The sequence below is a fragment of the Pseudophryne corroboree genome, chromosome 1 (assembly GCF_028390025.1).
Source record: "Pseudophryne corroboree isolate aPseCor3 chromosome 1, aPseCor3.hap2, whole genome shotgun sequence".
NCBI classification, from domain to species: Eukaryota; Metazoa; Chordata; class Amphibia; order Anura; family Myobatrachidae; genus Pseudophryne; species Pseudophryne corroboree.
Genome location: NC_086444.1, coordinates 424,228,916 through 424,243,512, shown reverse-complemented (window position 1 = coordinate 424,243,512; position 14,597 = coordinate 424,228,916). Strand labels below are relative to the sequence as shown.

At 46.4% G+C, this 14,597-nt stretch overlaps 1 protein-coding gene across 2 annotated transcripts in view; it reads left to right on the top strand.

Moving 5' to 3' along the window:
- Positions 1–679: 679 nt before the first annotated feature.
- SMTN (smoothelin) overlaps positions 680–14,597 on the top strand; it is a 291,316-nt gene continuing 277,398 nt past the window's right edge. Inside the window, exon 1 of one of the 2 annotated variants that reach the window (XM_063913409.1) lies at positions 680–858. In XM_063913409.1, coding sequence (XP_063769479.1) covers positions 808–858 — 51 coding nt within the window. In that variant the 5' untranslated portion in view covers positions 680–807. The remainder of the gene's footprint in view (positions 859–14,597) is intronic. The other variant, XM_063913408.1, reaches the window with a different exon arrangement.

Sequence of the window (14,597 nt, the reverse complement as noted above, 5' to 3'; positions counted from 1 at the left end):
TTACACTGCAATCTACTACGTGCCTATACTGCACTTAAGTTAGCACTGAGAAAGCATATTTTAATACACAACCCTATGGGCTTCCAACAAAAATGTGCAATGTAGGGGAGAATTGGGGATGATTATTAGACAGGTGAGCTGTTGCTGTGTTTTAACACTGGTCAACAGTCACAGTGTGGATATTGTCAGTAATTGAACTGACCATTAAGCTTGAAGCCAGGAGATCCAATATCTGAAAGTGTAGCCATGCTCGGAATAGATAGCAGAAAGAGAGGAATGGGTGAATATGCTCAATTCCAGTAAGGGAAAACATGTCCTGACTGTATAACGCCGTCCAGCCCACACAACAGCAATGCTGCCATTCATCGCTGCCTGTGGCAATGACGTAGCCGCTCCTGACTGCTCTTTGTCCCTGAACAGATGACACATTGATCCGCGGTGTAACCGTTGCAGGCGGCAGTTGAGTTCTGATTTGAATTATCCGTATTTACCTGCACACGATGCGGCGACACCTTACCAGCCTAGTACACTGACACTCCAGAGCCAGCAGCAGCTCCTCCCCCTGACTTGCCTACAATGGGTGGGGGGCGGTTACATTCGATTCGATCCGTCCACTCTCGTGCCAGGTGGGCGTTGCACTTTGCTTACTCGAGCGGTGTGATTGGTCGAGATTTGCGGGGCGTTGAAGTGGGCGGAGACATGGCCGGAAACGCAGTGATTTGAAGTTGCGGTGTGCGAGACTGGAGCTCAGATGATCGCGGAGACTGAGTGGTGTCTGTGTGAGGCTGTTACGCACAACTGACAGACATGTCCGAGAGGCGCTTCTCCGCCATGGATGAGGGCTCGCTGCGCAAGCTGGTGAGTGCCCCCTTTCCCATATAGTGCACCTCTATAGTGGGCGGTCCCTGGTACTGGGCTCATCTGGTGACCCTGTTGCTGCCGGTGTAGCACTGTGCTCCTGTAATGCCACAGCATAACTGTACAGACCAAGCTGGGTTTTGTTTCCTTCTGATATTATCGCTTTGGTTTTTGATGTACAAAGACCCGTCTCCGCCATTGGTGGGCAGCATAAGGCTGTGTCTGAGCAGTCAGTAATCGGGGAGAGTGATGAGCATCCTGGCTGCTGTGTGTCACCGCCCGGGGGGGCTGCTGTCTCCTACCTGCTGTGCCGGCTTATCAGGACGTGACTCAGCTGCGAATCAGCACCGCAGCCCTGCACTGCACTAGTGCTGCCTATGGAGAGGAAAATCTCTTTGGTCTGGATCCATAATGAGAATTTATAATACTTCAGAAGTTCAGACACACTACTTCAAACCCAGCCGGCTCTCATAGCCTCCTGTGGTCCGCGCTCACTTTCTACCCCATCTGTGTCACCCCTGTCTGTGTGCCCCTCCCCTTTAGAATGTAAGCTCTCACGAGCAGGGTCCTCTTCCCTCATGTGCTTTTATGTCTCTTACTTAACTTATCTTCTCAATACTCCCTTTGATGGCACCAAATACTTCAGTTTTCTGCCACCCTGATACTTATTTCAGTGCTGTTTGCTGATGCAGCTTGTTTATATACCCTGTACTTGTCCTATATTGTATTAAGCTGTAAATCACTGTCTTCATGTTTTCCTTATTTACTTTGTAATTGGGCGCTGCAGATCCCATGTGGCGCCATATAAATAAAGGATAATAGGGATTGACTGCTGTTGCATATAGGCGATACCTGTTTCCACTGGTACTGTGTTTGCTTCAGGTCTTGGTGACTGATTTTGTATAGATAAGCAGTACCCAATCTTTTGAGAAGAGAGAGACCTTACTGGGATAGCATGTTTTTGGATTCACACAATTAATCTGTTATGGTGCCCATACACATATGAGATAATTGGTGCTATCTTTTGATTTCGACCACATCTGTGAGAGAAATCGAACGATTGTATGCACATTTTAGATACCTTGAGACACGATGCGCGGGCACGCCGGTCAAATATCGATTCTCAAGATATTATGTGCTGCACATAATATTTCTCGCATCGCAGTGCGATCGCATGTGGTTTTAAACCCACATGAGATATATCGCACTGCGATGGGCACCCGCCGGGGGCAGCCAGAGGCCGTTCCCACTCGGCGGTGACGTGCCCATCACGTGATTACTATACGATCTATTGCATGATCGCATGGTAACCACTTTGGCAGTTCAGGTGCGATGCCCCGCGACGCGACAAGTGTATGGCCAGCATTAGAGTGAAAGTTTTAAGCTACTGTAGGTACGCATTATACAATTATTGTGCCGATTTGCCAATAATTGGGGGACTGGTCTCATTTATTGCATAGCATGTGGGCATGAGTGTTTCAACATTCCACCAATAAAACTGTTAAAAAAACATCCACAAACACATTCCTTCAATTATCCGAATGGTCTAGACCGAAAGTCCCTGCCTCCAATTTCCCTGATATAAAGCAGTGTGTGCATTCTTAATAATCTACCCATATTTCCTATCATCCTCCTTGTGGGCTGACATATGCAAAATCAGTGTGGGGTGGGAGAAAATCAGTCGCTCCTAATAAATAAATGTAATAAAAAATTGCAGAATATGTAGCACAGGTATTGGTGCTTTCAATGTGTCGAAAAATCTCCGCATTTGTCGTCCAGATCAAAAAAAGAATAAAATCTGACACTGCCTTGCTTAAGGTTTCGCAGATGTTTTTGGAATCTGCTTCGCCGAGAGCAGCATCTGTAATTTTATGTCGTAACTTCCCCATTAGTTCAACTGCTAAAAGGTTTTTACAATTGTTCATAAGCATATTGGTGACATTACTTAGCAGACTAGATAGGTGTGAGAACAAGAAGATTTAGGGGAGGCATTAGTAATTATCTTGTGATCTATTGCTCCTTTATGTGCTGATATGAGATCACCACATGACTCATTTTGATTTTATAGTAGACAAGAAGCTACTTTGTCTGCATCAATCAAGCACACCTGGTAATGCATTTTTGTTTGCCCTGCCTGAGAGCTGTTTTGACTAAATTTAAATATTATGGTTATTATTTTTGACCATTTCTTATATAGCGCAGCATATTCCATTGTGCTTTACAACTGAAAACCATGATAAAACAAAAATGGGTTTTATTTATTGAAAGAAAATCTTGTATCGTACGTATGTGCAGGAGTTATTTTGTCTATTCTGTGGCTTCTTTTGTAGCTCCCCTCAGAAAGCCATCCACTTTGTAGAATGTCCTCCATAAACCATAAGGACCCATTTTCTGTTAAGCCACCAGCTTGGATACTGCTATACATAAGTTGCACAGTGTCAGTTGAACAACATCCCTGGGCGGAATTCAATTGTTTGTCCACCGGCAGACACTAGATGACGTCCAAACGGAGCTATTCAGATTCAGTTGTAGCTCCGTTAAGGCGCAATGTCTGCCGGCGTCTGCATTTCTGCTCGCACCCCCTCCCCAAGCGAAAAACAATTGAATAACACCCACTGAGTCTGATGTAATGTCTACATCAGTGATGTCATATATTTCTAGTAAGTGCCTAGTCTGCTTTCATCAAAATATTAAATGGCTCCGCTCATAAAATAACTTCCTACGTTGTTTACAGTATATCAATATCATGTTTTATAGAGCTATTGGATAAAGTGTCAGATCATGTCAGGAATTTCTCTTATGTACACTTTTCCCATACTAATTTGGTCAATGGGGCATACCTACTATTTTAGGTGATCAATAATAATAAAACTGTACTTCTCATAACTTTTGGCATAGAACGTTAACATTACACTATCAGGGTAGCATTCTGAAGCTAATGTGGTGAATGTGCCAGGTAGCTGCTGTGCAGTGTGAGCCGTGATGCTGTTAGTCTGTGCTGGAGCAAAAAGACAGTAGTTTATGAATGATCGTGATGTATTTAATAGAGGATAGAAAGTAGTGATGTGCACCGGACATTTTTCGGGTTTTGTGTTTGGGATTCGGTTCCGCAGCCGTGTTTTGGATTCGGACGCGTTTTGGCAAAACCTCACCGAATTTTTTTTGTCTGATTCGGGTGTGTTTTGGATTCGGGTGTTTTTTTCAAAAAACCCTAAAAAACAGCTTAAATCATAGAATTTGGGGGTCATTTTGATCCCATAGTATTATTAACGTCAATAACCATAATTTACACTCATTTTCAGTCTATTCTGAACACCTCACACCTCACAATATTATTTTTAGTCCTAAAATTTGCACCAAGGTCGCTGGATGGCTAAGCTAAGCGACACAAGTGGCCGACACAAACACCTGGCCCATCTAGGAGTGGCACTGCAGTGTCAGGCAGGATGGCACGTCAAAAAATTATCCCCAAACAGCACATGATGCAAAGAAAAAAAGAGGCGCACCAAGGTCGCTGTGTGACTAAGCTAAGCGACACAAGTGGCCGACACAAACACCTGGCCCATCTAGGAGTGGCACTACAGTTTTCTAGCGAGAGGATGAGTGCTTCCATCCTCATGTGAATCTGAACCACTAGCCATGAACATAGACCAGGGCCTCAGCCGTTCCTTGCCACTCCGTGCCGTAAATGGCATATTGGCAAGTTTACGCTTCTCATCAGACGTTTTCAATTTTGATTTTTGGGTCATTTTACTGAACTTTTGTTTTTTGGATTTTACATGCTCTCTACTATGACATTGGGCATCGGCCTTGGCAGACGACGTTGATGGCATTTCATCGTCTCGGCCATGACTAGTGGCAGCAGATTCAGCACGAGGTGGAAGTGGATCTTGATCTTTCCCTATTTTAACCTCCACATTTTTGTTATCCAATTTTTAATGTGTGGAATTATATGCCAGTATCAATAGCAATGGCCTACTACTATATATATACTGCGCACAACTAAAATGCACCACAGGTATAGAATGTAGATGGATAGTATTCTTAATGACGACACAGAGGTAGGTACAGCAGTGGCTTTCCGTACCGTACTGCTATATATACTGGTGGTCACTGTGTCAGCAAACTGCACAACTGAAATGCACCACAGGTATAGAATCTAGATGGATAGTATACTTGACGATACAGAGGTAGGTACAGCAGTGGCCTACTGTACCGTAATGCTATATATTATATACTGGTGGTCACTGGTCAGCAAAACTCTGCACTGTACTCCTCCTATATAATATTATACTGGTGGTCCTCAGTCCCCACAATAAAGCAGCACACTGAGCACAGATGGAGTGTTTTTCAGGCAGACAACGTATACTGGTGGTCACTGTCAGCAAAACTCTGCACTGTACTCCTCCTATATAATACAGCTGCTCCCCAGTCCCCACAATTAAGCAGTGTGAGCACAGATATATGCAGCACACTGAGCACAGATAAGGAGCGTTTTTTTCAGGCAGAGAACGGATAAAACTTGTGGTCACTGATCAGCAAAACTCTGCACTGTACTCCTCCTATATTATACAGCTGCTCCCCAGTCCTCCCCACAATTAAGCAATAAAGCACAATCAAGTTCAACAATAACGGAGAGGACGCCAGCCACGTCCTCTTCCTAACATTTCCAATGCACGAGTGAAAATGGCGGCGACGCGCGGCTGCTTATATAGAATCCGAATCTCGTGAGAATCCGACAGCGGGATGATGACGTTCGGGCGCGCTCGGGTTAACCGAGCCATACGGGAGAATCAGAGTATGGCTCGGACCCGTGTAAAAAGGGTGAAGTTCGGGGGGGTTCGGTTTCCGAGAAACCGAACCCGCTCATCACTAATAGAAAGTAGATAATAATACTTTACTTAAAATTGCTTATACTCATTAATTTTCCAGGGCACAACTGTCCTTTGACTAAATTTGCCATCCATGGTGTTGGAATTAACAAAAAGTTCCGGAGATGCACCTTCGTCCCCAACCACATACACCCCTATGTACACCCTTTGTGGTTTTAAAGTGCATTGGATGTTCTAACAACTATGGCAAGGTTTTGTGTACTGGATAATTGAGCCTTGGTTGCTGGTGTTCAGTTGGGGAGGGTAGGTCTGAGCATGTGTGGGGAGACTTGTACAATTGTTGCATTTTAAAACACATTAAAATAAAAATCTGTTTTTCTTGTTTGTGACCACTTGGGGGCAGGGGCTCTATATCCTTTAACACCAAAAGTGTTTAGGAAGGATGTTATTTTAATAGTGGTATCTGGAAGCTGTTAAAATACCGCTAGTCGGGATCCCAGTGGTCACAATGCCGACACCGGAATCCCGGCAGGCGGTGAAATGCTGCTGCCAGAATACCTTCGACACAGGCTATTCTCCCTCTGTGGGTTACCACGACACCCATAGAGGGAGAATATAACTTGTGGCGAGTCACTGTGCCTGCAGCATGGCGAGCGTAGTGAGCCCGTGTGGGGCTTTCTAGTGCTTGTCCTGCTGCCGGCATACTGGTGACTGGGATGCCGCTGTCTGTATACTGACAGCTGGCATCCCGGCCGCCGGTAATTCAGACTGAACCCGTGGTATCAAATAGTTCCATCCAATTATGTGCAAGTGGAAGGTTTGCTCATCTGACTTGGAAACAACATGGCTGCGCCCATGCTGCTGTGGAGTAATGGTCAGGAACGCCAGGCCAGGAACAGCGCAGCCCATCTGAACATAGCAGAGCCAGACAGGAAAAGCCCAAGACACCAGTTTGTGACACTGTGTAAATTAGCCATGCATACAGGACCCCTACTGTTGTGCATCTTAATATGCACCACTGTGGGACTGTACTTTATGGTTTTGCCCATATTCCTGCTCCATCGCAACAGCACATAGGGAGAATTTCCAACATATTGTCCCTAATTAAATCAACACCAAAGTATCTGGAGAAAAGACCAGTGGATAAAGGGGCCAAATAAGATCCCACAGGAACTGGCCGGGGAAAGCAAATATTGCAATGGTGGTGAGTTTCACACACAAGTTAGTAGATGCTCCAGGAACCTTCCCCATTTGGATACTGTAATGGATATTAGTGGCAACTTTGGGACTGAACAACTAGATGGTTAAACATGGACCAGGCAGTCCTCTCAGGGTGGCAGAAGAAAACCCACCTCGGAGAGAGGTTTACGTGACTCGTCACCCCTAAAGCGCTGACCATGAATTGTATGCCCAAATACTTGCTCCAATCTATTGGTCAGGGGGATCCAAGCAGCTGACAACAACCAGGGTTTCAATGACAGCTGTCACTCATAACTCCAGAGGCACCATAGATAGCAGGGGAGAGAAAGGAGTTTGTCACGAGGCCACTTGCAGAATGCAGCCATTAATCTGACTATGCAGTACAGCAGTATCACACTCTGTCATATTTGGGAGGGGGAGGGATTTTATCAAGTGAAGATGTTGCCCATAACAACCAATAAAATGCTAGCTATAACTTAATCGAATATTCTAGATAAATTATATTTAGTATCTGGTTGCTATGGGTAACACTTCTACTTGCCCTTTTTAGAAGGTAATTTGCAATCAAGGCCACCTGTGCTCTCACATGATGGTGAGCAAATTGGTAGAGAGATGCTGAATAATAGGGGTCTGTGGCTGTTTAAGAATCGCACATCTGCTCTAGCGCCAAAGTTTTTAAAATGTAGTCACCATGGCAGTATGTATTGTCGAGCCCTGGTATCATTTTTTGCCTAATGCTAGTCATATCGAATTTAATTAAATGCAGGAGGGTAGGAAATAAAGTCTGCCAATTATATAATAGAATTTCTCTATCGTCCTAGTGGATGCTGGGGTTCCTGAAAGGACCATGGGGAATAGCGGCTCCGCAGGAGACAGGGCACAAAAAGTAAAGCTTTTTCAGATCAGGTGGTGTGCACTGGCTCCTCCCCCTATGACCCTCCTCCAGACTCCAGTTAGATTTTTGTGCCCGGCCGAGAAGGGTGCAATCTAGGTGGCTCTCCTAAAGAGCTGCTTAGAAAAAGTTTAGCTAGGTTTTTTATTTTACAGTGATTCCTGCTGGCAACAGGATCACTGCAGCGAGGGACTGAGGGGAGAAGGAGTCAACTCACCTGCGTGCAGGATGGATTGGCTTCTTGGCTACTGGACATCAAGCTCCAGAGGGACGATCACAGGTACAGCCTGGATGGTCACCGGAGCCGCGCCGCCGGCCCCCTTGCAGATGCTGAAGTCAGAAGAGGTCCAGAATCGGCGGCTGAAGACTCCTGCAGTCTTCTAAAGGTAGCGCACAGCACTGCAGCTGTGCGCCATTTTCCTCTCAGCACACTTCACACGGCAGTCACTGAGGGTGCAGGGCGCTGGGAGGGGGGCGCCCTGGGAGGCAAATGAATACCTATAAAGGCTAAAAATACCTCACATATAGCCCCTAGAGGCTATATGGAGATATTTAACCCCTGCCTGATTTTTCTAAATAGCGGGAGACGAGCCCGCCAGAAAAGGGGCGGGGCCTATCTCCTCAGCACACGGCGCCATTTCCTCTCACAGCTCCGCTGGTCAGGACGGCTCCCAAGTCTCTCCCCTGCACTGCACTACAGAAACAGGGTAAAACAGAGAGGGGGGGGGCAAATTTATGGCGATATTTTGATATAACAAAGCAGCTATAAGGGAGCACTTATTATAAGGCTATCCCTGATATATATATATAGCGCTTTTGGTGTGTGCTGGCAAACTCTCCCTCTGTCTCCCCAAAGGGCTAGTGGGTCCTGTCTTCGTTAGGAGCATTCCCTGTGTGTCTGCTGTGTGTCGGTACGTGTGTGTCGACATGTATGAGGACGATATTGGTGTGGAGGCGGAGCAATTGCCAAATATGAGGATGTCACCCCCTAGGGAGTCGACACCAGAATGGATGCCTTTATTTATGGAACTACGGGATAGTGTCAACACGCTAAAGCACTCGTTTGACGACATGAGGCGGCCGGACAATCAATTAGTGCCTGTCCAGGCGACTCAAACACCGTCAGGGGCTGTGAAACGCCCTTTGCCTCAGTCGGTCGACACAGACCCAGACGCAGGCACTGACTCCAGGGGTGACGGTGACGATTCAACCGTATTTTCCAGTAGGGCCACACGTTATATGATTTTGGCAATGAAGGAGGCGTTACATTTAGCTGATACTACAGGTACCACTAAACAGGGTATTATGTGGGGTATGAAAAAACTACCTATAGTTTTTCCTGAATCAGAAGAATTAAATGACGTGTGTAATGAAGCGTGGGTTGCCCCTGATAAAAAGCTGATAATTTCAAAGAAATTATTGGCATTATACCCTTTCCCGCCAGAGGTTAGGGAGCGCTGGGAAACACCTCCTAGGGTGGACAAGGCGCTAACACGCTTATCTAAACAAGTGGCGTTACCCTCTCCTGAGACGGCCGCACTTAAAGATCCATCAGATAGGAGGATGGAAAATATCCAAAAAAGTATATACACACATGCAGGTGTTATACTACGACCAGCTGTAGCGACTGCCTGGATGGGCAGTGCTGGGGTAGTTTGGTCAGAGTCCCTGATTGAAAATATTGATACCCTGGACAGGGACAATATTTTACTGTCGTTAGAACAAATAAAGGATGCATTTCTTTATATGCGTGATGCACAGAGGGATATCTGCACACTGGCATCACGGGTAAGTGCTATGTCCATTTCGGCCAGAAGAGCTTTGTGGACGCGACAGTGGACAGGCGATGCGGATTCAAAACGGCATATGGAAGTTTTGCCGTATAAAGGGGAGGAGTTATTTGGAGTCGGTCTATCAGATTTGGTGGCCACGGCTACAGCCGGGAAATCCACCTTTCTACCTCAAGTCACTCCCCAACAGAAAAAGGCACCGACTTTTCAACCGCAGCCCTTTCGTTCCTTTAAAAATAAGAGAGCAAAGGGCTATTCATATCTGCCACGAGGCAGAGGTCGAGGGAAGAGACAGCAACACGCAGCTCCTTCCCAGGAACAGAAGCCCTCCCCGGCCTCTACAAAAGCCTCAGCATGACGCTGGGGCTTCTCAAGCGGACTCGGGGACGGTGGGCGGTCGTCTCAAAAATTACAGCGCGCAGTGGGCTCACTCGCAGGTAGATCCCTGGATCCTGCAGATAATATCTCAAGGGTACAGGTTGGAATTAGAGACAGATCCACCTCGCCGTTTCCTGAAGTCTGCTTTACCAACGTCCCCCTCCGAAAGGGAGACGGTTTTGGAAGCCATTCACAAGCTGTACTCTTAGCAGGTGATAGTCAAGGTACCTCTTCTACAACAAGGGAAGGGGTATTATTCCACTCTTTTTGTGGTACCGAAGCCGGATGGCTCGGTAAGGCCTATTCTAAATCTGAAGTCCTTGAACCTGTACATAAAGAAGTTCAAGTTCAAGATGGAGTCACTCAGAGCGGTGATAGCGAACCTGGAAGAGGGGGACTTTATGGTATCCTTGGACATCAAGGATGCGTATCTCCACGTTCCAATTTACCCCTCACACCAGGGGTACCTCAGGTTCGTTGTACAAAACTGTCACTATCAGTTTCAGACGCTGCCGTTCGGATTGTCCACGGCACCTCGGATCTTTACAAAGGTAATGGCCGAGATGATGATTCTTCTTCGAAGAAAAGGCATATTAATTATCCCATACTTGGACGATCTCCTAATAAGGGCGAGGTCCAGAGAACAGCTAGAGATGGGATTAGCACTGTCTCAAGAAGTGCTAAAACAGCACGGGTGGATTCTGAATATTCCAAAATCCCAGTTAATGCCGACAACTCGTCTGCTGTTCCTAGGGATGATTCTGGACACGGTTCAGAAAAAGGTTTTTCTCCCGGAGGAAAAAGCCAAGGAGTTATCCGAGCTTGTCAGGAACCTCCTAAAACCAGGAAAGGTGTCTGTACATCAATGCACAAGAGTCCTGGGAAAAATGGTGGCTTCTTACGAAGCAATTCCATTCGGCAGATTCCACGCAAGAATTTTCCAAAGGGATCTGTTGGACAAATGGTCAGGGTCGCATCTTCAGATGCACCTACGGATAACCCTGTCTCCAAGGACAAGGGTGTCTCTTCTGTGGTGGTTGCAGAGTCCTCATCTATTGGAGGGCCGCAGATTCGGCATACAGGATTGGATCCTGGTGACCACGGACGCCAGCCTGAGAGGCTGGGGAGCAGTCACACAAGGAAGAAACTTCCAGGGAGTATGGACGAGCCTGGAAACGTCTCTTCACATAAACATTCTGGAACTAAGAGCAATATACAATGCTCTAAGCCAGGCAGAACCTCTGCTTCAGGGAAAACCGGTGTTGATCCAGTCGGACAACATCACGGCAGTCGCCCATGTGAACAGACAGGGCGGCACAAGAAGCAGGAGTGCAATGGCAGAAGCTGCAAGGATTCTTCGCTGGGCAGAGAATCATGTGATAGCACTGTCAGCAGTGTTCATCCCGGGAGTGGACAACTGGGAAGCAGACTTCCTCAGCAGACACGATCTTCACCCGGGAGAGTGGGGACTTCATCCAGAAGTCTTCCACATGCTGGTAACCCGTTGGGAAAGACCAATGGTGGACATGATGGCGTCTCGCCTCAACAAAAAACTGGACAGGTATTGCGCCAGGTCAAGAGATCCGCAGGCAATAGCTGTGGACGCGCTGGTAACGCCTTGGGTGTACCAGTCGGTGTATGTGTTTCCTCCTCTGCCTCTCATACCAAAAGTATTGAGAATTATACGGCAAAGAGGCGTAAGAACGATACTAGTGGTTCCGGATTGGCCAAGAAGGACTTGGTACCCGGAACTTCAAGAGATGATCACGGAAGATCCGTGGCCTCTACCTCTAAGGAGGGACTTGCTTCAGCAGGGTCCCTGTCTGTTTCAAGACTTACCGCGGCTGCGTTTGACGGCATGGCGGTTGAACGCCGGATCCTAAAGGAAAAAGGCATGCCGGAAGAAGTCATTCCTACTTTGATTAAAGCAAGGAAGGAAGTAACCGTGCAACATTATCACCGAATTTGGCGAAAATATGTTGCGTGGTGCGAAGATCGGAGTGCTCCGACGGAGGAATTTCAACTGGGTCGATTCCTACATTTCCTGCAATCAGGATTGTCTATGGGTCTCAAATTGGGATCTATTAAGGTTCAAATTTCGGCCCTGTCGATTTTCTTTCAAAAAGAATTGGCTTCAGTCCCTGAAGTCCAGACCTTTGTTAAGGGAGTGCTGCATATACAGCCTCCTGTGGTGCCTCCAGTGGCACCGTGGGATCTCAATGTGGTTTTGGACTTTCTAAAATCTCATTGGTTTGAACCACTAAATAAGGTGGATTTGAAATATCTCACTTGGAAAGTGACCATGCTTCTAGCCCTGGCTTCTGCCAGGAGAGTATCAGAATTGGCAGCTTTATCTTACAAAAGCCCATATCTGATTTTCCATTCGGACAGGGCAGAACTGCGGACTCGTCCGCATTTTCTCCCTAAGGTGGTGTCAGCATTTCATCTGAACCAGCCTATTGTAGTGCCTGCGGCTACAAGTGACTTGGAGGACTCCAAGTTACTGGACGTTGTCAGAGCATTAAAAATATATATTGCAAGGACAGCTGGAGTCAGAAAATCTGACTCGTTGTTTATATTGTATGCACCCAACAAGATGGGTGCTCCTGCGTCTAAGCAGACGATTGCTCGTTGGATCTGTAGCACAATCCAACTTGCACATTCTGTGGCAGGCCTGCCACAGCCTAAATCTGTAAAGGCCCACTCCACAAGGAAGGTGGGCTCATCTTGGGCGGCTGCCCGAGGGGTCTCGGCATTACAACTTTGCCGAGCAGCTACGTGGTCAGGGGAGAACACGTTTGTAAAATTTTACAAATTTGATACTCTGGCTAAGGAGGACCTGGAGTTCTCTCATTCGGTGCTGCAGAGTCATCCGCACTCTCCCGCCCGTTTGGGAGCTTTGGTATAATCCCCATGGTCCTTTCAGGAACCCCAGCATCCACTAGGACGATAGAGAAAATAAGATTTTACTTACCGATAAATCTATTTCTCGGAGTCCGTAGTGGATGCTGGGCGCCCATCCCAAGTGCGGATTATCTGCATAAATTGTACTTAGTTATTGTTAACTAATTCGGGTTATTGTTGAAGGAAGCCATCTTTCAGAGGCTCCGCTGTTATCATACTGTTAACTGGGTTTAGATCACAGGTTGTACGGTGTGATTGGTGTGGCTGGTATGAGTCTTACCCGGGATTCAAAATCCTCCCTTATTGTGTACGCTCGTCCGGGCACAGTACCTAACTGGAGTCTGGAGGAGGGTCATAGGGGGAGGAGCCAGTGCACACCACCTGATCTGAAAAAGCTTTACTTTTTGTGCCCTGTCTCCTGCGGAGCCGCTATTCCCCATGGTCCTTTCAGGAACCCCAGCATCCACTACGGACTCCGAGAAATAGATTTATCGGTAAGTAAAATCTTATTATAAATACCAATAAGTGTTTTCTTAAGAAATTCAGAAAATATTACAGTAAGTACATTGTATTTATATCATCCTTAGGTTCAGTTATGTGGTGAGGGACAAGTTTCACTTCTGTTTGTCCACATATGTTATGGTTATAAGCCTCCAGCACTGGTTTTGCCTATTACATTGACCATATATAATTTTAATTGGTCCTGGACCACCAATCTAAGGAACCCCTGCAAGTGCTCAGAGGCACCCCCGGATGCCAAGGCACCGAGTTTGGAACCACTGCTGTATCTTCTAATTTGTTGTGATCAATTTATAATTGATAATTTTTAAACGATTGACATTGAGGTGGGTTGCCAAATTGCACAAATTGCTTCACTGTGTTACCAAATTCTGCTATTTTTGCTTCTATGTAGCTGTGCTGAGCTACAGGAATGACCGTTACTCCAAAATGAACACAGAACGTTTTAGCTTGCCTTTATGTTGCCAACTTTTCTTGGGATCGTTTTTTACGTGTGACACATACCAAGGAAAAAATAGATGGTTTTTCTTTTGCATGTCTCACAACTGAGACACAAAGTAGGATTCTGAAAATGACATTTTTCAACACTTTCTGATTTGGTATTTTCTCTCTCCCAGGTCTTCTTATTGCTTTTTCTGCCCAAATCAAAAAATAGGGAGGGTGAAAACGGAGGGTGTGGGAGGACCAACTGCAAACTATACCCCAAAGTTCAACTTGTGACTAGTCTTCTACTCACATACCCATGCCCTTCATCTTTCACCGCCATCTAAAGGTTCCTAGGGGTTCTGGCTGGGGGCCCATTAGGGAAAAACCTCTTTGTCAGAAGGTAGTTCAGTTTTTAGCAAAGTTTAATGTTTTTTCTCTGGCTGGGTCCACAGGATTATCAACAGGATAACATTGGGATATTGTCGAGCGACAGCGAAAATGACACCAACACGGTCACAAGCTTTCTGGTCTCCCAGGATGCATTGGGGCCTCCACTATATAGTCCCGCCCACTGACTTAGTCAGATCAATTTTTTGCTTGGTGCGGCAGGAAGCCGCATGGTCACAGGGCTGCGGTGAGAGCAGCCTCAAGCTTTTATTTTATTTTTATAGACTTACTTAAACGCATTCTAGAATGAGTCGCTCCAACAACTCCCCACCGGGTCGCAACAACGCTTACCTTCGGGTATCAGTGCTGTCTCGACGGGCGTCTGTGTCGGATATTCTAGCAGGTCCAGCA